The sequence below is a fragment of the Durio zibethinus genome, chromosome 25, assembly GCF_047325235.1.
Source record: "Durio zibethinus cultivar Kanyao isolate XHJ-2024 chromosome 25, ASM4732523v1, whole genome shotgun sequence".
Taxonomy (NCBI): Eukaryota; Viridiplantae; Streptophyta; class Magnoliopsida; order Malvales; family Malvaceae; genus Durio; species Durio zibethinus.
In genome coordinates, this window is record NC_143186.1 from 11,679,068 (window position 1) to 11,706,749 (window position 27,682).

General features: G+C 29.0%; 2 protein-coding genes and 1 long non-coding RNA gene across 4 annotated transcripts; 2 read left to right on the forward strand and 1 right to left on the reverse strand.

Moving 5' to 3' along the window:
- The first annotated feature begins 5,908 nt into the window (after positions 1 to 5,908).
- Positions 5,909 to 8,578, forward strand: LOC111295806 (1-aminocyclopropane-1-carboxylate oxidase homolog 1-like). The gene is made up of 3 exons (XM_022889540.2): positions 5,909 to 6,517; positions 6,993 to 7,314; positions 8,136 to 8,578. The coding sequence occupies exons 1-3, from the start codon at positions 5,964 to 5,966 to the stop codon at positions 8,418 to 8,420; spliced, it is 1,161 nt and encodes a 386-aa protein (XP_022745275.2). The 5' UTR covers positions 5,909 to 5,963; the 3' UTR covers positions 8,421 to 8,578.
- Positions 8,579 to 17,065: 8,487 nt separating this feature from the next.
- On the forward strand, positions 17,066 to 27,169 carry LOC111275980 (putative disease resistance protein At4g10780). 2 transcript variants are annotated; one of them, XM_089754077.1, is made up of 5 exons: positions 17,066 to 17,359; positions 17,491 to 17,559; positions 21,610 to 23,839; positions 24,896 to 25,901; positions 27,001 to 27,169. In XM_089754077.1, the coding sequence occupies exons 3-4, from the start codon at positions 21,625 to 21,627 to the stop codon at positions 25,849 to 25,851; spliced, it is 3,171 nt and encodes a 1,056-aa protein (XP_089610203.1). In that variant the 5' UTR covers positions 17,066 to 17,359; positions 17,491 to 17,559; positions 21,610 to 21,624; the 3' UTR covers positions 25,852 to 25,901; positions 27,001 to 27,169. The 2 variants fall into 2 exon arrangements, with proteins under 2 accessions (XP_089610203.1, XP_089610202.1); XM_089754076.1 differs by having other exon boundaries at positions 26,477 to 27,070.
- Positions 18,185 to 20,315, reverse strand: LOC111275983 (uncharacterized). Its single transcript, XR_002688440.2, has 2 exons — positions 19,726 to 20,315; positions 18,185 to 18,879 (listed from the first exon to the last, which is right to left on the reverse strand). It is a non-coding gene; the product is annotated as an uncharacterized LOC111275983 (long non-coding RNA).
- Positions 27,170 to 27,682: the final 513 nt, after the last annotated feature.

The window sequence follows — 27,682 nt, forward strand, 5'->3', positions numbered from 1 at the left end:
TAAAATTTTAAAGTTTCATTGCTTCTGATTAAAAAGAGCATTCAAAGATTTTAAATTTTGTAAGACCTCCGGACATAATCTCTAAGACCTTCGGGCAAAAGATTTTTAAATTTTCAAAGTTTCATTACCTCTTATTAGAGTAGCATTCAAAGATTTTGTGATTTTTAAAACCTTCGGGCATAATTTTGATTTACAGTGTTATCCCGATTGATTTTTTATTTTTTGACCTGCAGTGTTGTCTCGATCGATTTTGTAAGACCTTCAAGCATAATTTTGATTCGTCGGGTTATCCCGATCGATTCCTTATTTTTTTACCTGAGGTGTTGTCCCAGTCGATTTTTTAAGACCTCCGAGCATGATTTTTAAGACCTCTAGACATGATTCTGTAAGACCTTCAGGCATGATTTTTAAGACCCCTGGGCATAATTTCGATTCGCGGTGTTATCTGAATCAATTTCTTATTCTTTAACTTACGATGTTATCCTAGTCGATTCTGTAAGACCTTCGGGCATGATTCTATAAGACTTCTAGGCATAATTTTTAAGACCTCCGAACATGATTTTGTAAGACCTCTGGGCATGATTTCTAAGACCTCCAAGCATAATTTTGATTTACGATGTTATCTCGATTGATTTCTTATTTTTTGACTTACGGTGTTATCCCAGTCGATTCTATAAGACCTCCGAGTATTATTCTGTAAGACCTCCTGACATTATTTTTAAAACCTTCGAGCATAATTTTGAAGACCTTCGGGCATAATTTTGATTCATGGTGTCGTCCCGATCAATTTTTTATTTTTTGATTGCAGTGTTATCCCAATCGATTTTGTAAGACCTCCGAGCATGATTTTTAAGACCTCTGGACATGAGATTTGTAAGACCTCCAAGCATAATCTCTAAGACCTCCGGACATGATTTTGTAAGACCTTCAGGCATGATTTTTAAGACCGCTGGGCATAATTTTGATTTACGGTGTTATCTCGATTGATTTCTTATTTTGCAACTTGCAGTGTTATCCAGTCGATTCTATAAAACCTCCAGGCATGATTTTTAAGACCTCTGAATATAATTTCTATTCGCGGTGTTATCCCGATTGATTTTTTTTACTTTTCAACTCGCGATATCATCCCAGTCATTTTCTTTATAACTTAACTATGGTTAAAAGAAAAGAGAAAAGAAAAAAATTGAAAAAATCCTTGAATTGCTTCTTGACAAAATCGACATCTTTATCTTTGCTATATTCCTAATTCCCAGTAATGGACAAAAAAGGGCAATGTAGACACCGAATTTTATCCGAATCTTTTATATTAAAATTAATAATAATAATAAATATATTTTTAAAAAATTTAATTAGAGAAAAAAGGAAAAAAAAAATAAAAAGTAGGGTGGCTGGGGTACGACGCCGCTGCCGCCCCCGACCAGCCACCCTCTACAACCTACCTCAACCCACTTACAGCGTACCCCTATAGCCATCCTATAGCCACCACCTATTCCCCTTTTGAAGCTCTTTAAAAACCCGCCAGCTTCTTCCCTTTTAAACCTCTCTCCTTTAGCCACAGATACAAACATTCACACATGCTAACCCCAGCTTGACCTTACCCCGATTTCCAACCTCCACACACACACCCAAAACCAAAAGCCAGCCTTCTTAGAGCCTGAGCCTTTCACCCTCACCTAGCTCTTAGAGGGCTAGAACACATACACACACACTCCAAACATCCTGCTAAATCCCTACCCATCAGAAAGCACAAAAAAGTGAAAAAAAAACCCACAAAAATAGTCCCCCCGCATGGAGGAACCTAGCGCCAAAAAGGTACCTGCAAAAGAAAAAACAACATCAGTTTTGGCTTTATAAAAAAAATGAAGAGAAAAAAAAAGACAAAAACTTTAAGCCGCGATCTATGTTGATCGGGCATGTTTCAAGTAAAGAGAATGTCAGATTTAAGAAAAGAGCATTGAAAGGAGTTTCTAGAATTTTTTGTGATTTTCGACCACCGGTGATGACCGTCAATTGTAACTCAGGCGGCGGTCAGGACAGCGGTCCGATGTTGGACGCTGGCAAAGCCCTGGGAGCTTTCCCAGGAGCTCTGAAATTTTTTTTGGGTTGAAGGGTGAGAATGAGGTAAAAAAAAATTTTGCTTTTATATAGAAGAGCAAAACCCAAAACGACTTCATTTTGGACTAAGAGGATCTGCTCGTCAACCCAGATCCGACTTGAGATCTGTGCAACCCAACCCATGACCCGCTTCAACCAGCCTTGAACCAGTCCAAACGAATCGCTAGTAAACCGGTCAAACCGATCTGAACCTTTAGATCGCACTGCTAATTGAACTGTCAAACCGATCCAGACCAGCATTGATCGGTCCGTTTCAGGTAAAAAAAATTATTTTTTTGAAATGTTGAATTTTTTTATATATTATTATTTTTGTTATTTTGAGTTTTTTTTATATATTCATGCATTATAATTTTTTTAAATTTGTTAGAATAAATATTTGATTATTTTTAATAATAATAAAATGAAAATAAAATAGGATAATAATTTAAAAAATTAAAAATGCTAAAACAATAATAATAATTTTTTAAAATTTTATAATAAGAATAAGATAATATTTTTTTATTTTCCCTGCCTAGATGTTGGAGGGAATAAAAACATACTCTAAAATATAATTTCGCCTAGATATTGAGGAATTATATAAAAAAAATTTAATAATAATAATAATAATAGTAAATTGATTTTTATTAATAATAAATTTTCATAAAAAAGGAATTTTTTAATTTAATTTTCAAAAAGTCATAAAAATTGAACTTGCTTCAAAAGTTCGCCTAGATGTTGAAAATTTTTAAAGATGTTCATGTTTTTTAAATTATTAAAAAAAATTTAAAAACCTAAATCTTAAAATTAAACCCTAAACCTCCAAATTCTAAAAACGCAACCCTAAACACTTTAAACCCCAAATTAAACTCTAAACCCTTTCAACCCTAAAAACGAAACCCTAAACCCTCTGAACCTTAAAAATAAAATCTTAAACCCTCCAAACCCTAAAATCAAATCCCTAAAACATCTAAATCCTAAAACTAAAGCCCCAAACCTAAAAATCCAAGTTTATCAAAAATCCTAAAATCCAAAATCTCAAACTCCAAAATCCAAAACCTAAAAATCTAAAAGTAAAATCCCAAATTTGATACACATTTTCAAATCTTTAAAATCTTAAAACCCTAACTTTTAAAACCTTTACCCAAGCCCTTATTCAAAACCATTCTAAAATCCTAAGGACATGTGTGAAAATCTCACTTGAAGTAATTTGTTCCCAAATGTCGCCTAGATAATGGGATATTTAAGAAACTTTATTTCATTAAGTTTTTCATACCTATCCTTAATATATCTTAACAATGAAATTAAAATAAATAAAAAGAAATATTAATAAAATGAGATCTTAAATATAAATAGTCGCACCTAAGCTCTGCCTAGATGCTAAAGAGTCAATGTGGTCTCATTATATTTAAGAATCCAATTTCAAATTTGCATTTCGTCATTATACATAATACCTATTAGCTTAAATAGGTTTATCTGTTATTATTTGCACTCATTTTGCATATTTGCTTGCTACTTGATAGTATCATCATTTACTTTTTTACAAAATATTTTTTACTTACTTTTAAAATTTTGATATTATAAAATAAAACAAAAATAGCATTCCAAACGAAATAATTCTCGGTACTCTGCCTAAATGTTAGAGAGTCACCATTAATTATTTTTCACTAAGAATGTTATTTTCGTTTTAAGGAATATTGTGTTAAATCTTAAGTGAAAAGAGTTATTTTAAGTTCTACCTAGATGTTGGAGAATTTTAAAATGATTCTTTAAATTAAAGATTTCCTAAATGTTTCTAAATAAAGAATTTAAACAAAATATTTAAAAAAAATAAAGGGAACTAATGTTAAATTTCAAAACAAAATCATTTCATCCAACACTGAAAATAATGCATAATTAAATGGTACCAATTTATGAGCGTTGTGGGGGTGCTAATCCTTTCCCACACGTAACCGACTCTCGAGCTTGGCCTGGTTTTTTGTGGACTAAAATTTATCTTTTTGATAAACTTTAAACCTACTTTTATGGTTTTATTAAAAAGATAATCTTTTGGGCGACCAATCACACCCTAATAAAGATTGGTGGCGACTATTCTTTTATTTTTTCCAATTTTAAAATAGTTTACATTTGGCAATCTCAAAATCGTTACGATAATTATTTAGTAGATTCTTGAGCACACTAGTGACCAAGGTGGAAAACATCCTTCATCGAATGATAGTATTCCAAATCAATACAGTCGTCAATTTTATACATTTTAAATTTTTTGGTTAATGTACTAAAATAATTTGAATGTTATTGCATGTATTATTAAACTTTATGTTACATGCATATTTGAACTAATTATGTATTTATAATATTCAGTTTAGGAATCTAAGTTCGTTTTTATTTCTTTTAATATTTTTATTTAATCATAATAATAAATATAAAAATAAATTTATTAATTTCACAACGTTTATGTTAAAAAATGTCATTAAATTCAAAATTTAGTGATATTTGTAGCATAAAATGCCACTAAATTTAGTGGCATTTTTCTATACAAATACTGTTAAATTAGCAATGATTTTTTGATACAAACATCGCTAAATTAACAGAGTTTTTCTGATACAAAAGTCGCTAATTTAACAGCGATTGTCCTTACAAACACCACAAAATAAAGTGATGTTTTTCTTATATAAATGCTACTAAATTAGCAGCGAGATAGTTTCGTATTGAGAAAAGAGTTGCAAACTATGCAACAATATTTCTAGCAAATGGAAGTAGAAAGAAAACATGAGCATGCTAAAATTGAAGAAAAACGTGCTAGAATGGATCAAAAGTGTGCAAAATTTCAACAGTTGTATGATCAATTCGATACTCTTATGAATTTTGTGTAACAACAATTTTTAAAAACTAATCTAGGTGATCCACCAACTCAGATATTACATTTAGTAACTATTTATATTTTTTAATATAAAAAACAACTTATTATTAAGTATTAAAACTTGTATGGTATTATTTAGTAGTTTTTTAGCACCCTAGTAACCAAGGTGAAAAAAATCCTTCATCAAATGGTAGTACTCCAAATTTATGTAGTCATCAATTTCATATATTTTAAATTTTTTAGTTAATGTACTAAATTCATTTGAATGTTATTACATGTATTATTAAACTTTGTATTACATGCATCTTTGAACTAATTATGTATTTATAATATTCAATTAATGAATTTAAGTTCGTTTTTATTTTTTTTAACATTTTTATTTAATGATAATAAATATAAAATGAAATTTTTAAAAAAAAGTAAATTTTTTAATTTCGCGGTATTTGTGTCCAAAAACGCCGCTAAATTTAAATTTTAGTGGTGTTTGTATCATAAAATACCACTAAATTTAACAACATTTTTCTATACAAATGCCATTAATTTAACAGTGATTATCCTTACAGAGGCCGCTAAATAGAGTGATATTTTTTTGATACAAACGTCATTAAATTAATAATATTTTTATGATATAAATGCTATTAAATTAGCAGTGATTGTGCTTACAAATACTACTAAATTAGTAGCATTTCTTATAAAATATCACTATTTTTTCTGACGCGGGTATAGTATACACTCTTAATAGCATTTTTTACAAATGGTGCAAATATTTTAGTGGCGTGTATCAACGCCACTAAACCTTAAAAATAAGACCACTAAAGACTTAAACCCCCGTAGTGTCACCACTTCCATAAATTGACCTCTGTCAAATGTAGGACTATACTCACTTACCTTAATGCATTGATATATCTACATAAAGCCTTCATAGTTTCCTTGTCGACCAGTGTCTCCTTTCTACATTCCACACAGTTTTTCCTTTTCCAAAAGCTTTTGTTGAATCACTCTTCAGAAGGAAATGGCAGCCACAACACCAGTTGCTGCAATTCAGGCAGAGGAATCCAAATCCAACTATGACTGGAAAAGCGAAGTGAAGGCTTTCGACGAGTCAAAAGCTGGCGTAAAAGGACTTGTAGACGCTGGAGTGTCAGAGATCCCTCCAATGTTCAAGCACAAGCAAAATAAGCTCCAGGATTTCCCAGTTTCCACCAACTCTAACATCGAAATACCGGTTATTGATTTCGATGGCATCGATAAAGATGCAAGTTTACGTAGTAACATAATTGATGAAGTTAAAAATGCTTGTAAAAAATGGGGTTTCTGTCAGCTAATCAATCATGGAATCGAAGCCAGTACTCTAGACGAAATGATCGATGGGATTCGTAGATTTCATGAACAAGACTTGGAGGTAAAGAAAGGGTATTATAGCCGCGATTATAACACAAAAAATCTGTTATACAATTCCAATTTTAACTTGCACGAGGCACCAGCAGCTTGTTGGAGGGATACTTTGACTTTCATTACAGGGATCCATCGTCCTCCCAAACATGAAGAATTGCCAGCAACATGCAGGTATGTGCACATCAAGTAAGCATATATTTGAACAAGTCATAATATAGTTTGCTTAAACTATAATTTTAAGGTGATTTCCTTAGGATATGATTTAATGTTCTATCTTCTTGCAACAGAACTATACTTCCGTGTTTTGATCTTGCTAGCTGTATTTTCTTTTGATTATTAATAAATTTATTTTGGCTGACAAAAAAATAATTTTCTTAAACTATTTTAAAAATTGTAAAATAAAAATTATTATGATAAGTATATAATTATTTACTACATTTCATTCTTCAAAATCTTTAAAAAATAAAACATCCACAATCACCACGATAACCCACGTTGTTTCATCTATTATACCCGTAATCACCAAAAATGCAATGTCAAACAAAAATCCACTGTAAAGGCAATTGAAAATCCTGCCATACAATTATTCAATAGAAAAACCTTTTTTCTTAAGTTTTTTCTTTTGTAATTTTGTGTAATTTCATAGGGACATAATGATCAAATACACCGATGAAATAATGAAGCTGGGGAAAACAATATATGAATTGCTCTCGGAAGCTCTAGGGCTAGATTCCAATCATCTGAACGACATAGGTTGTGCCGATGGCATCTTTGCTCCATGCCATTACTACCCCGCCTGTCCACAACCGCAGCTGACTTTGGGCGCAACAGCACATGCTGATACTAGCTTCATTACAATTCTTCTACAAGACCAAATTGGTGGCCTCCAAGTTCTCCATGAAAACCAATGGATTGATGTTAAGCCTGTGCCTGGAGCTCTAGTAGTGAACATAGGTGACCTACTACAGGTAAGTTCTCCTTCAAAAACATTAAACTTAATATAACTATTCTAAAACCTCCACCTTCTTCAATTTTAACTCCTCTTTTCCTTTTGAATCATTCAAGTCTTTGAATCATCCAAAGTGGAAAACTTGAACTAATTTTACTATCTTTTCTGTAAAAACAAAATTGGTGTAGCTCAAAAACAGTCTAGCACTTTAGATTGAGAAAAAAACAAATTAAGGTACAATGCAATAATTGTATAAAAAAACATTAAAACTTATTTTTGGGGTAAATTATTGGAAACCGAATAGCTAGGCGCCTGGGTTACGTAAGTAGCATCTATCACTCAATTTCAAATTGAGCCATTTTAATAAGCTTTCCAATTGCACCTGCAGGTGGACTTTGCTTTTTTGCTTTGAAAAGGTAATTTTTGTTGGAAAGTCTTTAAAATAACACTTATATGCCTAAAAAATTAACTAATTAAAATCATACGTGTCAATTTGCTTTTACATGAAATATAATTTTTTATTAAAAAAATATAATCTGAATAGAAAAAATTATAAATGCTAAGATTTAAAATTTAAATTTTTTAAATGATACTTCTTAAGAATGTTACATAATCAATTAAATTAAACGGTTGGTTCAAATTTAAAAATAATAATAATTAATAATATATTTTATTAAGAAATTTGTCAACTTTTAAATTTTATTGATGAAATATAAAAATTTCATTACGAACTAAGAGATAGTTTTTCTTAACTTTAGAGTTTAGATAGTAGGCCAATATTTGAGTATTGATACGATTTAAGATTAATTCATTCTTTTTTTTTCATGTTTTCTTTGGCAGCTAATTTCCAACGACAAGTTCATAAGCGCATATCACAGAGTAGTGGCGAAAAAAGAAGGGGCAAGAATTTCAGTGGCATGCATATTTAGAACTCATCACCATCCAGAGAATAGCTCCAGACTATACGGACCAATAAAGGAATTGGCTTCCGAAGAAAACCCACCAATCTACCGTGAAATCACTGTCAAAGAAATTATAATGCATAAACACTCCCAAAGGACTGAGGGGACCTCACAACAAAGCCGAAACGTGCCTCTATCTGCGATACATCAATTTAAGCTCTGACCTTTGCCAATATGCAGAATATTGTTAAATAAATTTCTGCTAAGTTTGCTAGGTTTGTCTGTCATCTCAAAGAATTCAGGTCTGTTTTGTAAAATGAAGGGTCCATTTGATACAATAATAAATGTAAATTGATCAGTTTAAATGGCAATAAATTTGAACTTGTGACTTGATCTTTCAAAGAATGATTTCAATTTCTAAATCAATATCTTTATAATTTTTAATTTACTCTTTAATATATTTCGTAAGTTTAACAATTTTTTTATAAATATGATTCGTACACGAAGATGACATATTACTATCCGAGATAAAGATACTGAAACTGATCTCAATCCAAGTCAGAAGCATCCGACTGTCTTTTAGAAAAGACGACAAGTGAGGGAGGGCACTTCTCTCCCGGTCCGAGTGGGAGGCAAATCATTTCTCTTCTCACAAAATTATAAAAAAAATTTCATAATTATTTTTAAATTTATTAATTTACTGGATTCCTATATATAATGCTGAATCTAAAATCCATCTTCCTATATTCTTTTAAATGCACATGTATATTAGATTTTAATTAATTTGTATATAAAAATTTATTTTTATTTAAAATTATTAAAATTTGATTAAAATAAAAAATTTTAATATTTTTCATCATCTCACATGATTATCAACTAAAGAATATATTTTATTTTTTTAATTTATATAACAAATCAAATTTAATTCCTTTTTTTACAGTCAAATTCATAATTTTGATAATCCTCTCCGTTATTTGATGGTTGAGTGGTCAAATCTGAGCTCAATCAGAAGCTCTATCATCGAAGGGAATCTTTTACAAGAAAGACAACTGGACTATGAGTTGTCAAGTCACAGATAAAATTTGATGTTTTTGAATCTTTATAATAATTGTACTATTTTACATTTTTTTTCACGTGTCAAACGCATGTCTGAAATTTTGAGTGGTAAACTGTTGTCAGACTTAAAAAGGCATTTCGTGATTAGATGGACAGTTCTGCCCTCCTCTAAATTTTTAAACACATGTTATATCATTTTCAAAACTTTATTTTTGAAAATATGACATAATTTTAAAATTATATTGTGTTTTCGAAAATAAATTTTAAAAAGCACATCGTAAACTTTGAAAATAAATTTTTAAAAATTAATTATATTTTTGAAAATAAAATTTTAAAAACATAAAAAAATAGACCGATCGAGAAAGAAAAAAAATGTATGAGACGAATGAGAGTTTGAAGATATTTTTATAATTTATTAAAAGATAAAACTGATATTTATTATTTAAATATTTATAAAAAAAATTTTATGAGGTGTAAAAAGAGAAAATTATGATGTATTTACAATTAAAAGAAAAAATAAAAAGACCGCGGCAGGTTTTAAATTACGAAAATAGATTGATTTAGCTTCATAAAATTTTGAGTATTATTGGCCGATTGTTTGTGCGAGTGTCCCTATCATTCTTCTAAATTGTATCAATAATTCAATCAAATTTTAAACATATGACATCATTTGTAATTTTGAATCTCTACAATAATTGTACTATTTTACTTTTTGCTGTACACACGTGAAACACATATGAATGGATGGACAGTTGCTCAGCAGTACTCCGAATTTTAAACACATGTTTTGTCGTTTTCAAAATTTTATTTTTGAGAATATATCATAATTTTAAAATTATATTATATTTTGAAGAATAAATTTTGAAAAAAAAATTTTGAAAATATAAAATAACTTTCAAATTTTTATTTTTAAAAATTATTTTTTATTTTTAAAAATAAAATTTTAAAAACATAAAAAAAGACTCAACTGAGAAACAAAAAAAGATGTATGAGATGTATGAGAATTTGAAGATATTTTTATAATTTAATAAAAGATAAAATTGATATTTACTATATAAATATTTATAAAGAAAATATGAGGTGTAAAAAAAGAAAATTATGATGTATTTACAATTAAAAAAAAAAAGATTGCTGCAGGTTTTAAATTACGAAAATGAATTGACGTAACTTCATAAAATTTGGAGTATTATTGGCCGAGTGTCCCACGCATTCTTCTAAATTGTATCAATAATTCAATCAAATTCTAAACATATGACATCATTTGTAATTACAAGAAAAATCAATTATCACAAAAATAAATACAAAATAAAGTGGGAAGAAAAATCCATTTCAAAGTTGGATCATTTTTTCTTTTTGTGTGTAATATTGAGATTTTTTAATGCTTTTTAAATATTGGCTTGGTTTCTTGACTCATTTACATATTAGCTTCTTGACTCTCAACTTTTTTTTTTTTAATTTCTAATATTACTATTTTTGGGTTACTTTCAGTTAAAATTTTATCTTGTTTAATAAATAAATAAATAAAATTTTACTGACAATGTGAAATTTTCAAGTTTAATGAATAAAGCGAGAAGAACGATTGATCCTTGCATTTGGTAGCTTTCATTCTTTATCTAAAATTTCTTAGTCTGCTTTGACGTATGTGAAACTAAGAGCACTTTATTGATCCTTGCGTTTAGAACGATCGTTAGCTTTCTTGACTTAAAATTTCTTAGTTTGCTTGGATGTTTGTGGAAAGCAAGATGACTTAAATTGATCCAAAGCCTAGCACGTAGAACACGGTAGTTAGCTTTTTTTACTAGATTCCTTATCTGCTTTTATGTTAACTACTTTGATGAATTAAAAAGTTTCATCGTTATGCTCGTTTCGACCCGCTAGATGTTTTGTTAAAGTAAACACTTTAATGTAATTTTATGACACACGATCAATTTAATTTAAGAATCAATTTTAGATTAATTACATAAAATATTAATATTTTAATTAAAACAAAAAATTAGATTAAAACTTGAACAAAAAACTCTTAACATCGATATCTCTTTCTATACAAAGAATTAGTTAATATTTTTTATATGATTTTAATCCTCTTTTAGAATGAAACAAAAGTCCTAAATTAATTTTGAAAAATAAAGGCTGAAAATTAAGATTATGACAATAAATTAAATTTCACCCCAAACAAGCAATTCATATAAAAATCAAATATGAAACATGATTTTAGAGTCCTAATTCCACACAATGATGACTTTGATATCACATGTAATTATTAACTTAAGATCATTATATGATAATCAGACACCATAAATAAATAAAAAGATTTAACATACTTATTTGGATGACCATGACCAAAACATGAAAGCAAAATAATCCATTGAATGGCTAGATCTTCCTTTCGTTCTTCTCTTACTAGTGACACTCAATGGCTAGTAACCATAACTTATAAAAGCGAAGAGGGAAGCTTAGTTTATTCTATTAAAAACCTTAAAAGGCCTCTATATTAAAAGCTTACTAAGTTAAAAATCCACATAATCACCAAATCGCACTAATTTAGTAAGATGTATAAAACTCACGCTTAAGTAATTAAGTTAAATTATTTGAGCTCAGATACTTATCTCATATTAAGACTAAACTTATCAATCGATTTTATTAAATTATTAAAATCATCAATTAATAGTAGCTCACTTATAGAAAATTTTAACACCAAATGCAAAAAATATTCTCCCATCTTTCTTGTGTTACTACAATAAAGATAACTGAATTGAGTAAGATGTTTAATTGAACTCTTGACCTTTTTTACTATTAAGTCTCCAACTTCTTTTTTGTTCTAAAGATACAAACGTTGTTCCCGTATAAAACTTTTCTATGTATTATTGTCTCTAATAGTCCATTTTTCTTGGTTCTTTCTTAAGTAGAATCCCATGTTATTTAAAAGTTGGCATAGACAATCAAAATCCTTAGCCTTAACAAAGTGTAAAACAATGGTGATTACTGTTCGAGCAACAATCATCTAAACTCATGATGTTATATTTAGGACATATCTTCATTTCATTTGTTCTATTATGAGATCTCTTTCATGTTTATTGTTATAGCAATTTAATATGTTTTCCCCTGTAATATTACCTAAAACTTAAGTTGAATGTATAAATTGTAGAGGAAAGCTAATGGTAGCTAACTTATTAATCGTGCTCTAACATTCAAAATTTTACAAAACCACATCAGTTAACTTTTGTAACTTAGGATTGGATACCCAACATTACAGGTTACCAATTAAGACTTGCAAATGCTAGATTTACTCCACACCATACTTTAACAGAAAAAAAAAAAAAAAAAAAAACAATTGATAGGAAAACTACAAATTATGGTAACATAGTAAAAATATTTACAATCAAATAGAATGAAAAAATAATAATAAACATTAAGAGAAGGAAATATTAACTTTTATAATTGTGAATTAAAACTGAAATTAAAATTGAAATTATTTATTTATCCTTCCTCTCCCTTTCATCATTTTTAACACTAAATCAAAGACATTGGTGTAGCAAAATCTAATCTAATAAGACACTTCAACCTTAATAAAATGAATTTAGAAGCATTAAGTAGAGATCAATCATCCTCAATCTGATCAAGTTTATTGATAACAATCTCACCCCTAACCTTTTTTATTCTTTTTTGTTTTAATCTTCATTTTTCAAACGTAAATGTAAGAAAGTAAGTTTAGATTTTTTATTAGTAATTTATATGTTGATATTTTCATTTTAAAAAATACTTATTTTCATGACAATCAATGCTAATTATTTTTTGTTCTATTAATCTTATTTGAAATTTCAAAATTTGAGGAGAAACCAGCATTTGCTAGTGTAAGGATGTGTATATTGACTCTTATATTTGCACCAACTTAAAATTGTTTTACCTTAAAATAAAATGTAATTATAATTTAAGAGAAAAAGCTAATAAGACATAATTTTGTTGGAAATTTTTTAAAATCATGTACGTTTATTTATATCCCTTAACATAAAATTAATTAAAAAACAAAAGGTTTTTTAACAATATAAAATTTTAGAGTAAAATGATGTTTTATTTTTTATTTATGTATCATAGAAATGCCTCAATATATAAAAAAGTTAGGACTTTAGTTGATTTTACTCAATTTTCATTTTTAATTGATAAAAATAAAAATTGTATTAAATATATTTTGTTAATTGTTTTTAACTTAATAAAATATATTGAAAATATGGATTGAACAAAAAAGTTCAACCATATGAGAAAAAAGTTTGAGTGAAAAATATAGCAATATATTTAATTTCTATGTAATAAAGATTTATATACTATTTGAGATAAATTTGAATATCAAGAAATTAAACTAAAGTCATTACTAGAAAAAAAAAATTAAGGTGGATTGATGGTTTATTATTCGAAGATCAATATGCAAAAAGGCTATTTTAATCTTTATGCAAAGATTTGATATAAGCACAAAAATAAAATATTGAATATTAAAAAAAAGAGAGGGAGTTTTAAATACACTTTAGCCCTCGACTTCTTATTTTCCCTTCTTACCTTTTCACTTCTTCATTGTTTCTTCACTTTCAATCCAAAATAACCTTAAATTCATTAAATTAACCCAAAGATTATATTTTTTAAAAATTTTTTTATTGATTAAAAGTAAAATTTTTAATTTTTTTATTGATTTGATTTAAATTCAGTTAAAATATATGTAAATATAGGTTAAAGTTTGCGGTAAAATTTTGTTGAATTCAAGCTTTTTGAAAATAAATTTTTAATAACTTTAAAAAGCTTTTTGGACTTAAAAATACATTTTCAAAAGTTTTAAAGATTTCTTAAAAATTTTTTTTGAGAAATTCAAATTCAACTTTTTGTTTTTTGTATAAGGAAGAGGATTGATTTTATTCAAACTCAGAGATTAAATGTTTTTAATAAGAAAAAAATTAGACTTTTTGTCTTATATTATTTTTTATTTTTTATTAAAAAAATTTGGTAAATATATTTCGTAAGTTTATAATTTTTTTTTATAAAAAAGACTCGTACACGATGACGAGGTATTCTTATTCGAGATAGAGGTATTAAAATTGATCTCAATCCAAATCAGAGGCGTCCGATTATCTTTTAGAAAAAAACAAGTGAAGGAGGGCACTTCTCTCCCGGTCCGAGTCGGAGGCAAAGCATTTCTCTTCTCACTAAATTATTAAAAAAAACTTTCATAATTATCTTTAAATTTATTAATTTATTGGATTCCTATATAATGGTGAATCTAAAATCCATCTTCCTATATTTTCTTAAATGCACATGTATATTAGATTTTAATTAATTTGTATATAAAATTTTTTATTTAAAATTATTAAAATTTGATTATAAAAAATTTTAATATTTTCCATCATCTTATATGACTATCAACTAAAAAATGTATTTTATTTTTTTAATTTATATAACAAATCAAATTTAATTCTATTTTTTACATTCAAATATGGGGGATTCGTAATTTTGATAATCATGTCCATTATTTTACCGTTGAGTGGTCAAATTTGGGCTCATTCATAAGCTCCAGCATCGAAGGGAATCTTTTGCAAGAAGACAACTGGATTTACGAGTTGTCAAGTCAAGACGCAAAACTCGATGCTCTTGAATCTCTACAATAATTGTACTATTTTACTGTTTGCTTTCCACACGTAAAACACATGTCTGAAACTGTCACGTGGTAAGCTTTTCTTAGACTAAAAAAAGCGTTTGACGGAGTAGTTGGAAGTTGCTCAGCAGCCGCCGAATTTAACACATATTTTGTCGTTTTCAAAATTTTATTTTTGAAAATATAACATAATTTTAAAATTATATTATATTTTGGAGAATAAATTTTTAAAAGTACATAATAAGTTTTGAAAATAATTTTTAAAAAATATTAAATAACTTTTAAAATTTTAAAAACATAATAAAAAAGACTCAACTGAGAAACAAAAAGATGTATTGGATGTACGAGAGTTTGGAGATATTTTTATAATTTAATAAAAAATAAAAATGATATTTATTGTATATATATTTATAAAAAAACTATGATGTATTTACAATTAAAAAAAAAGATTGCTTCAGGTTTTAAATTACGAAAATGAATTGACGTAACTTCATAAAATTTGGAGCATTATTGGCCGAGTGTCCCCAGCATTCTTCTAAATTGTATCAATAATTCAATCAAATTGTAAACATATCACATCATTTGTAATTACAGAAAAAATCAATTATCACAAAAATAAATACAAAATAAAGAGGGAAGAAAAATCCATTTCAAAGTTGGATCATTTTTTCGTTTTGTGTGTAATATTGAGATTTTTTAATGCTTTTTAAATATTGGCTTGGTTTCTTGACTCATTTACATATTAGCTTCTTGACTCTCAACTTTTTTTTTTAATTTCTAATATTACTATATTTTGAGTTACTTTCATTTAAAATTTTTTTATTATATTAAGAGTTAAAACTTTAATACAATATTATAATTTATTTTTTAATATTTAAAAAAATTGAACTTGCCCAACGAGTCAAATCATCCCAAACCTTGGACAAAAATTTAATTATAAAGGTTTTTTTTTTATATTAGAAGAATAAAATTTTAATACAAGTAAAAGAAAAGAGAAAATTTGATTCAAGATTAAATTTTTAATTTTTTAAAATATTTTTAATCATTAAATTAAAAGTTTGAGATAAATTTTTATTTTTTTATTAAATAAATAAATAAAATTTTATTGACAACGTGAAATTTTTAACTTTAATGAATAAAATTTAATTTTTGATAATTTTATATAAAAAATAAATAAAATTTACGTCTGCGCATATATATTATATATATGTTAACGATGTTGACGAATTATCGACGAAGACGAACTTATGTACATTGATTGTTATTATTATTTTTCGTAATATTATTTGATCGGAATTTTTCATGAATTTTAAATGATAGTGACCGAAGTAACTTAATTAATGCATATAATACATATTTTTCGCCAAGTTGTACATTTTATATTATTTTTGACAAAATAATTATTATTTTACCGCCCACGCATTTAGCTTGACAGAGTTATAGCACCGATTAAACTTTCATGATAAGTCTAAAAAATTCAAGGGCCATTTGGATATGGTTACATCTTTATTGGGGTGCGGTTGCAATTTTTAACCGCATTAAAATTATGTTTGGCACAACAATACAGTGCAATGAAGTGGTTTTCAATGGCACTGGAACTTTGTGTTCCTAGTACCCCTACCGTTTCGACTGAATATTTTTGCCCACTGCAGTGCTCCTTTCCAATATTTTCTCAAATTTTTTTTTATTTTTTTATCCTTAAAATTATAATAATAGATAAATATATCTTTACACATATATTTTTACATAACATAATATATTATTATTAATTTTTAACAAATTTATGATTTGATAAAAAATAATTTTATTAATTATTAATTATTTATTAAATTTATAAATATTAAATATATTATAAAATTTATTAATACAATTTTAGTTTAATATTTTTAATAATAATTTTTATTTGTTTTAAATACATATTTTATCATTCATTTTAATTTTATTTTTATAATAATCAATTTCGTTACTGTAATAATTAATTTTATTTTTAATATTGTTTTTAACCTTATCAAATTCCATCTCATAGTAGCTTGTAACGAATCTTTAGACTTGACTTAAACACCTAATTTCATAGACCTTTAGAGTTGACTTGACTTAAACACCTTGTCTGAAAGCAGCTGTCTAATTTTTTTTTTTAAATTTTAAAGTCATATTTTAATAACAAGTTGAAAGTATGACATGACCTTTTTTTTTCCCTCAATTATCAAAAACAACTACTGTATTTTTTCTCTCCTCAAGGACCTCTTGCCTTTTGGGTACTTACAATTCAAACTTCATCGGTTCTTCTTTCCATGAGGGAAGAAAGAGATTTGTTACTGGGCATCTTAGTCTTCTTCCTTTTTCTACTCTAATCAAGTGTTTCGATTCCACTTTGTTGTTTCTTTCATTCATTTTCCTTTCTTGGTTGCATATTTCTCATCTTTAAGGCGACAATTCTGAATTTATATATAGAAAATCAGAAGGCAGTCAGGAAGGTACATCTTCTTTTTCTTCTTCTGAGTCCAATTTTTTACTAGTTTTTTTCTCAGATCCAATAGCTTTTGTATATTTAGTGGATTTTGTGGTCTCTCTGATTAATTGTGTCTGTTTACTTATGGAAATGCAGAACAAAATTGGATAATCAATCTCTTGGAACTTTCTCTTTTGTCCTTTTTTATATCTAATAATATCTCAGGTAAGCTTTTCTGATCATACACTGTTAGTTAGACGTAATTGATTACTTAAAGCTTGGTTTAGGTTCTTTAAAAGAATTTATAATTTATGAAACCATATAAGATTCGTAAGTAGAATTTTGCGCAATGAAGTTTATAGCATTTTAATTACGCACGTTCAAAAGATTATACTTGATTTCATGTTTATCTAAACCTTGAAAAAATTTTATTCAATAATTAATTATTAAAATTTATTTTGAAATTATTTTAATATATTAATAATAATTTAAAAATACTTTTTCATTTTATGAGAATTTAAATAAAATATATATCAATTCTATCTTTAAATTCATTAATATTAAAAAAAAAAAGTCATATAAAATCAAATTTTATGGAAATCTTTGATATTAAATTTTTTAAAAATTTTTTAATATGTTAATTTAGAAAGAATTTCTTATCAATAAATTTACATTGTTATTTACAAAACTTTAGTAATTTTATAATTGGGATATCCAAAACTAAATTTTATGATATGAAAACATGATGTTGTAACGAACAAGTTTAAAACTTGATCATTAGACACTGTACACGAAATTTGTCATTAATTATTTTTTATTTAAATACGATTGATTATGTATTATATCTATCTTTCTTAAAGAGGCGTGCACCTTAACTCAGATTCATGAATTTAATTTTTAAACAAATAAATAAAAAAAAAACCAAAATATAAAAAAAAAAAAAACCAAAAACCGTCTCGGCTCCCCTAATGTAATTGCTCGACGGCTCGCAAAATGGCTCCCTCAATAGGCTCAGCTGAAGAAGGAACCCCGGGTTTTCAAGTCTTCTACACGGGTTCCTGGTTGGGGTAACAAAAAAAGGTGCGGATCTTGGGTTATTCAAAACACCACGTTTCAGCTTTATATAAAACTTCAAAAAAATTTATTTGCATTCTCACTTTTCCCTTCACCATTCTATCTGACCGGATTTTCTCTCACCCTTTCTCTAACCAAGATGAATCCCGGCCCGGATTGTCAAGCTTTCCCAGATTCCGGGACCGCTCTTCTTTGGCAGCCGTCGTCAATCGCCGATCACCGCCGGCCACCAGTGCTAAACTTGTACCAAAATTCACCAAAATTCTCATCGCGATCCCCTCTTTCCAATTTCCTGGCTAGATTTCCCTGAAAACACCTAAAACACTTTGTACCCTTCCTCATGGTGGACTCCGATCTCCAAAACTCTATCAACCGACGTCTGCTACCGCTATAATCGCCATTGGTGGTGACTCAATAGCCTTCGAAAATCCTTAAACCCACCACCTAAACTATTTCTCTTTCCCTCCCTACCTAAAAACAAGAGTCTCGAAATCAGCCCACTCAACCCCAAAATACCTCATTCCCAAAAGGCTTTGGATTGTGATTTATGTTTGTGTTGCTTTGTGTTATTGTTGTTGATTTTTTATGGTTCTCTTTGAAAAAGAATATAGTTTGGGTCTTTGATTTTGGATTTTTTCTATTGTTTTCATTGAATTTTCTGGAAGTGTTCCTTTTTGATGGTTGCTGTTTGTTTATAATCCCTTAGTCCAATCCTTCACAGAAATCTTAAATCAACATACTCATAAGGATTTCGGTTTGAATAAATTCAATCCCCAAAACAATTTTATCTCCAATCATCATCCATTTCAGCTTTATTTTTTTTAATTTTTGGTTCTTTTTTTATTTTTCAAAAATAAATTATAAACTAAATAAATTAATTAATTAAAAATCAAATATTTGATAGAGACTTAAGACCCAAACTAGTCCCAAACCAAATCAAAGCCTAAATTGCAAATTCAAATTTAAATAAACTAATCTAAAACTCATATACCGTAAGATTTTTTATGCAAAAATATCTTTTAATAATTTTATTTTGAAAACATTATTTTTAAATTTATCAAAACTTTACTATATGGATTTATTTTTATTTCTCAAAAATTATTAAAATCACAAAATTTTCCATTATATTAATAATGTTTTATAGTTTATTTTTTAAAAATTATTAAACGTTTTAATGTGTTGATAAGATTTTATTTTAATATTTTAAAAATTAACTCTCCAATATTTTAATGAAGTTTTTAACAATTTTTATTTAAAAATTTTAAAACAATAAATATATAAGATGTATAAAAATACAAAAAATAAAAAGAATCTTACCAGTTCGGCTTAGTAAGTGGTGTGGCTCGGTGGCTCAAGACTGATTCGGCTGATGGCTAAGCCCAGCTCGAACTGCTGGATGCTGAAGCGAGTCGCGAGTTGCAAGCGCTCTAGTCGGATTGGGCTAACGGAAGCACATGGATTCTCTTTTAATAAAAGAGTGCGTTTTGGCTTCTATAAAAGCCAAAATTTTTTCCTTACAATTTATTTCTCCCTTCTCTCTCTAAGCTAATTTTTCTCTAACCTCAATCTTCTCAAACCCAGAAACGATGAACTCTGGCACTAGATTTTGAAAAATCTCATCGAAAACTTTAAAATGTCGTTGAAATTTCGACGAAAGTACCAAAGACTTACTGAAAAACTCAATGGAATTTGGAGAATTTCTAGATATTTTAAAAAAAATTTCAGCAAATCCTCCCTTCGACAGATTTGATCTCACAAACATTATTATCTACAACTTTTCCTCAAAATCACACTTAAAAACCCGGAAAAAGCAAACTAAACCCTCTTCTGGCCAAACTCTCACCTATCTTTTTTTTCTATTTTCACTCTCTTTTTTGTGTGAATTCTCTCTGTGCAATTGCTTTCCCCCTTAATTGTTGCAACAATTTAGGTATTTATAGTAGTTGAATCCCGACTTAGATAGATATCCAAAACAAAAAGGAGATTGAGCTTCTCAAAATTCATCTATCTTAATCTCTAAATTTTATCTGAAAAAAATTATCATCAAAATGTCTATCTATTTTTGGATTTTACCTAAAGAATTGCACATATCCAACATAATCAAAAACCCTAATTCCCTGTTGCACCATCTTTATCATTTTGAGATTTTTTTAGAAATAGCAAAAGATAAATACAAAAGTAAAATATCCGAAAGATAAAATAATAATAAAACAAAACGATAAATAAAAAAATAAAAGAAACTAAAATAAAAATTAAATTCGTTAAAGGAAATAAAATAAAATAAAATAAGAATAAGAATAAGAATAAAAATAAAAATTGGCCTAATTTAGACAAGACTCAATAAGTTCAGACCTAAACCGATTATGGCCCAACGTCAAATGGGCCCTCTTCAAAACCCAATTGCTAGTCAAATGGGCCCTATTGAGAAACCAATTTCAAGCCCACTGAATTAAAATGATGGGCTGTTTACATTAATTTCAGACTTAGATAGAGAGAACATATATATGTTCAGGCCCAAAGCATTTGTGGCCTAATGCCAAATGCAACCTGGCAACTCAAATTAAATGGTCCCTCTTCAACCCAATTGCAAATCAAATGGGCCTTTTTTAAAACCCAATTACAAGTCCATTGAATTAAAATGAATTATAAAACCCAATTGCAAACCGAATTTGAAACTATAAAAAATTTCGAATAAATGAGGAATGAGGTGTTTACAGTAATTTCAAACTCAGAAAGAGAGAACATATGTATGAAAAAGTAGCCGGCAGCTTGGGCTTCGTTGTTGTAATTCAATAACTTTTTAAGGTCAAAAGTTAAATTATAAATAAGATTTGGAAATTAGTAATGAATAACAATTGTTGTTGTATCAAAAATTGGTTAAGAAATTTGTTAATTTAAGCATTAACTTCTAAGATATAGAGTAGTGCTATTTGACCCTACAAGTTTCTCTCTTACTTGTCCCTCGTGATATGGTAAAATTTATTTAATGATGAGATCGACCAATTTATGGTAGGTAAAATTATTCATAAATACGCTGTTTAAATTTAAACCAATGAAAATTTGTTACATCAAGAGAGATAAATAGTAGGGGCAGTAAGTTCAAGAAACATTTTCCGTATATATAATCATACACTAATAATGGATCCAATATAAAAAGAATAAATGTGACTAATGCTTGTAGTTAATGCCATTATATTGCAGGAGATTTGCTCAATTATGGAGCTTGTAGGGCCAATTATTGATGTGCTGAAGTGCTTAGGAGATCCAACGTGCAGATACATAGACCATCATAGAAAACTTGAAAAAAGGATGAAAGAACTTGGAGAAAGAGAAGACGATCTAAATACTTTGAGGAGAGATATAGAATTGAAAATCAAAGCAGAGCTTCGATGGGGAAAAATTTTAAGTGGAGAAGTGGAGAAGTGGCTTCTGGAAGTGCAAGAGGTCAATAAGAAAATACAGGCCATGTATCAAAGAGCGCAAAATGTGTCTTGTTTTTCACGTGCATGTCTAGGAAAACGTGTTGCTGAAATAATTGAACTAGTGCAGAAAACTATTGAACGAGGTAAATTCACTGGAGCTCTAGTAATTGATAATCCATCCACTGCTGGAGTGGCTTTTCAATTGGAACATTTAGAAGGCGAGAACAGTGTGAAGGAACAAATTTGGAACTACTTGATGGGTGATGAAATTGGAATGATTGCAGTTTGCGGGATGGGTGGAATCGGGAAAACTACTGTCATGAAGCACATATACAATCAGCTTTTGAAGAAAAATAAAGATCGGTTTCCCAATGTGATTTGGGTCACTGTTTCGAAGGAACTCGACACCACCAAAGTGCAGCAGGTCATTGCAAATGCTCTGAATATTGCATCTCTTCCGGAACCTGAACAAGAACGAGAACGTGCAGCAGTATTAATGGAAGAATTGGGAAAAGGAGGATATGTATTGATTTTAGATGATGTTTGGAAAAAGTTCTCTCTCTTGGAGTTAGGGATCCCTCAACCAACTTCGACAAATGGGAGTAAATTGGTATTAACTAGTAGATCTATTGATGTTTGTACGTCTATGGGCTATAAGATAGTTAAAGTACAACCACTTTCAAATGAGGAGTCCATGAATTTATTCTTAGAGCATGTTGGACGTGGGGTTTTAGAAGTTCCATCTTTAAAAGAAATTTTGGGCCATATTGTTCAGGAGTGTGATGGGTTACCCCTTGCCATTGTTGTCCTAGCTGGGAGTATGAAGGGAATAGATGATGACCGTGAATGGAGGCATGCATTAACAGAGTTACGTCAACATAAAAGAACTGTGAAGGGCACAGAAGAGGAAATATACAAGCGATTAAAATTCAGTTATGATCGTTTGGGAAATTCACAAATCCAAAACTGTTTTCTGTATTGCTCATTATATCCAGAAGACTTTGTAATTTCAAGGGCGGAATTAATAGAATACTGGATAGATGACGGATTTCTTGGAATTGGGAGTCGACAAGACCTCTATGATGGGGGTCATGTTATATTAAATATGCTGGAAAACAAATGTTTGTTGGAAAAGGTTGATGATGGAAATGTGAAGATGCACGATGTATTGAGAGATATGGCATTGTATATCAAAGATCGTAGTCGTTTTATGGTAAAAGCTGGCCTGGGATTGAGAGAATTACCAAGCAAGCAAGAATGGGCAGCAGATCTTGAAAAAGTTTCATTGATGAGGAATGACATATCGGAATTTCCTCCGGACTTGTCACCCAATTGTAAGATTCTTTCAACCTTATTGTTGCGAGAAAATAAGAACTTACAGCGGATTCCAGAAGTGTTCTTTCAGCATATGCATGGACTCTGCATTCTCGATCTTTCTTATACCAATATTGAGCAACTGCCCGATTCTGTGTCGAACTTGGAAAAGCTCAATGCATTGGTGCTTTTTGGATGTTACAAGTTGAGATATGTGCCTTCATTAGAAAAGCTTAAGGCTCTGAGAAAGTTGGACCTCTGTTATACAGCTATTGAAAAGGTGCCTGATGGTTTGGAAATGTTAGTAAATCTAACATATCTTAATTTATATGCAGAATGCTTAAAGGAACTTCCAATTGCAATTCTACCTAAGCTTTCTTGTCTGCAGTATTTGGTATTGTACGTTGAATCAAGTACTTTAAAAATTAATGGATCGGAAGCTGCCAGATTAACAAAGCTGGAGATGTTTGAAGGGAGATTTAATGAGTTGATGGACTTTAATAGGTACAGCAAGTCTATACAAGGTCAAAGGCGTACTTCTTACTTGCTTGTTATGGCACCATTCAAAGCCAAGTTTGATGCCACGACACTTGAAGTGGAACGCTCATCTCTTACTTATGTTTTCAGACTCGTTTTCAGTCACGTATGCCGCGTCTGCCGCTCAAAAGCACTAAAAATCGTGGCGACAATAAGAGGTACTGATCAAATAAAATCTTTAAAATTTTACTAGATTAATTCCCTAATTATAATTAAGTGTCCATATCCACATTCCTTTTCATTATGGAATTTTGTGTTGAATAATTTTATAACGAGTAAATTACACATATGATATTAGAACTATACCAAAATGATAATTTGGTACTCAACTATAAAATTTTGCAATTAGCCGCTTGAACTTTCAAAATATACATCAATTTAGTGAATCCAACCTCATGTTACATCAAAATTGGTTTTCAACATTTCATAATCGCTTTTTAAAGACAATTAAAACGTGAAGAAAGCTTATAGAATTTAAAATCAGTTTTAGTATATAAACGAATCCCAACTATTAGTTTAATTCGTTTCCTAATATTTCCAATAAAACTCAATTGCAGCCAAATACACCCGCATAGTTGCCAACAATTAACCTACTTGCATTCTCATTAAAATTAGTTTAATTTTTTGTTTTGATTTTATTTCTTTTTCATCTTGGGTTTTCTTGTGATTATATGTTTGATAAAAGACTCAAAAAAGACTGTATTTGATGATATTTCATGCCTTAAGTTTGATGGTAGTAAAAAGAATAGAAATATAATAATATTTAAAAATAATAATAATACTAGATTAATTTTTTTGATACATTAACTAAGATTAAAATGCTTTTCATGAGGATTGATTCGATGTTGATGAGTACATAATATTTATCACCTGCTTTTAAAAAATTATGATGTGATATTAATTTAAAGAGTGCCTAAAAGCGCACTTTAAGATAATTTTAATATACTTTAAACTCGAGATAAAAATAAATAGATAAGATATAAAAAGATATATAGAGGGAGAGAGACACAATAAAAATTAAGGATAAAATTGTTAAATTTAAAATTTAATTATTTACAATTTTGTTGTACTTTTTTATATATGAAAGTGATACACTACTGACAGTGATGATTAGTTATGTCTTGTACTTGTACGCTAGAATAATTGTCATATCAGAAATTGAGTTTGAATATTTGAGCATAAATTTAACTTAATGTTATTTTTTATTGGTGAAGGTACGGAATCTGTGGCCTTAGAAGGGGCTGATAAAGAACTGATCAGAGTCGTTGGAGTGCTGGATCCTATTGAAATTGTAAAGAAATTGGCAAAGATAGGTGTCAAGGCTGTCCATCTGCAGCTTCCATATCATCAGAAAGATGTGATTTTAAGTGGGTGCCCGATAGGAAGAGAAGATTCTGTAGTACTCCCAAGTGACCTTAGGTGTCTAAGAATTTTTGAGTGCCACAATGTGAGAAGCTTAAGCGACATTTCCTTCTTCCAACAAACAAATGAGTTGAGGTTCTGTTCAATTCATGATTGTAGACGGATAGAGTCTGTGCTTGACTTATCATCATCGCCCTCACCATGCACCCCATTTCAGAACCTTGAGCTCTTGTGGCTTGAAAATTTGGATAACCTGCATATGCTTGTTAAAGTAGGAGAAGCATGTGTTGTTCCTATATCGAGTTCTCTGCCTCGGCCAGGCATCTTTTCCCATCTTAAATCATTTCAGATTGAAGGATGCTCAAACATGAAGCAGCTCTTTCCGTTTGAGTTAGTACATGATCTCCAAAACATGGAGAAGCTGGTAATTGGTAATTGTCGACAAATGGAGGAAATAATAGCATCAGAAGAAGAGGAAGAAAATCACAAGGGAAAAGGAACGTATTCCGCCACAACGTTCACTTTTCCCAAATTAAGAAAGTTCAAATTGAAGAAATTACCCAAGCTAAAGAGCATCTGTAGTTCAAATAGGAAAATGACATGCGACTCTCTTCAGGTTATTAAAGTATGGAAATGTCCGAATCTAAAAAAGATGCCTCTATATCTTCCTCTTTTCCAAGACACTGACCAACAATCTTCTCATCCTTTCAAGAGAATTCGCATATATCCAAAGGAATGGTGGAAATCAGTAGAATGGGACTATCCGAGTGCCAAAAATGTTCTGCAACCTTGGTTGGTACTGGGATGAAGCAAGGAGCTGCTGGAAGCCATTCAAATCAAATTCCTCAAGCTAAAACAGTGAGTTTTCATTTGTTTCTGTTCTGGAAAATTTTGAAGATTTTTTATTAACCAAAAAGGCTAATAAGATAGGAAGAATAGAAACTAAAGCAGTCGGCAAATAAAGTTTACCAATGTTAAAAATAAATGTAGATCAATTTGCTAGAACCTTCAAATCAAGAGTCAAGACCCTAACTTTACTAGAAATAGAGTTTTTCTTGTTTATTTGCAAAGTTTAAGAGGGCATCCTAGACATGCTCTGTTGTCATCTGTAGGCTATTCGGTTGAGGATAGTTCATTGGTTTCAATTCCCAAAACATGTCATTTTGTTTCAATATTGTTTTATCCCAATGTTAGGATTGCCCCACTACCCTTAAATTCTTATTACTCTGATAAGCTTAGTGATTAGAATGAATGGAAGCAAGCTGTTTAATTTGATGCTAAGCCCCTTCTTCTTCTTTGAAACTGCAAGCTTTACATATTTTCTCCAATCCTTTTTACAGTCTTACAATTCTTTTATTAGTTTGTTCTGTTAATGTTATTCTTGTTTGCTTAGATCATTATTGAATTTTCCTTTTGTGTGTTCTTATATATAGGTGTGTTGACATTCTGAAGCTAGCAAAGCAGCTGACAATTTAATCTCGGAGAAACTCATCAATGAGGGTTCATTAATTCTTCTGTTGTGCCTCTATCTGTGATGTGGTATTTCATCGGATGGATCGTTCTTTTGTTGGTTTTATTTGTGATAAAGTTCAATTTGGTTTTAATTTGGTTGGACCGTTGATGTTGTGATTTTTTTTTTTTATTTAGTGGTTAGGGGTTTTTGGGTTTTTTGACGTTATGATTTAACTTTGTACGTAAGTATCTTAATTTTAGTTGGGTGATTTGGCTAGTTGGTTGCATTTCAGGATCTTATAAATTAAAGTTATTCTAAGTAGATGATTTGTAGTTTGATCGTGGGAGTTTTGTAGTTGATTTGTAGTTTGATAATGGGAGTTTTGTAGTGGGAGTTTGTTGACATATAGGATTGATTCTACTGAATTTATTTGGCACATGCTTTTTTTGATCGTCATTTCTTCGACAGTCAATGTGTAGCTAGTTCATGCAAACCTTGTTTCAGGGAACTGTGCCACTGGTTTGAAGTCATGTCAAATTAAAGCTTGGAGTTGCAATTACAAATAGATTCGCATAACGTGCTTGTTTTCTACAAGGGAGCAGCTCAAGCTCTTCCTGGCAGCACATTTTTCAAAAGATAATCATATTTATTAGATTAAAGTATTAAATATAATATAAAATAAAATAATAAAATATAAATGTATATCCAATTTGATTCGATTTAAGAAAAAAATTACATGTATTAAATTTAAATAAATTAAAATTCATAGAATATGAGTGTATTATAATGTCACTTACATTGATATTTTTCTTCAATATTGATTTGAGAAATGTTTCTAATTTTCTAATTAAAAAAATTAAAAACGAAAAAAGTTAAAGGCAAAAAAAAGTTAGAAGTCACGTATAGACATTCATTATTTTTTTTATAAAAAAAAATTAATTTAAAAAGAAAAAAAGAAGAAAAACCTTTTAAAAAAAGATGAAAATATATAAAAAAAAAAAAAGGAAGAAACTTGAATTTGCATGCAACGTCAACAAATGTCGAGGTTTTATCAAAAATTTTATATTATAAATTAAAAAAAAAAATTAAAAGAAAGGATTAAAAAAATTAAAAGATAAAGTTCAAATGCAATACCAACACATTCATTAATATAAAATTTTAAAACTATCAAATTAAAAAAATAAAA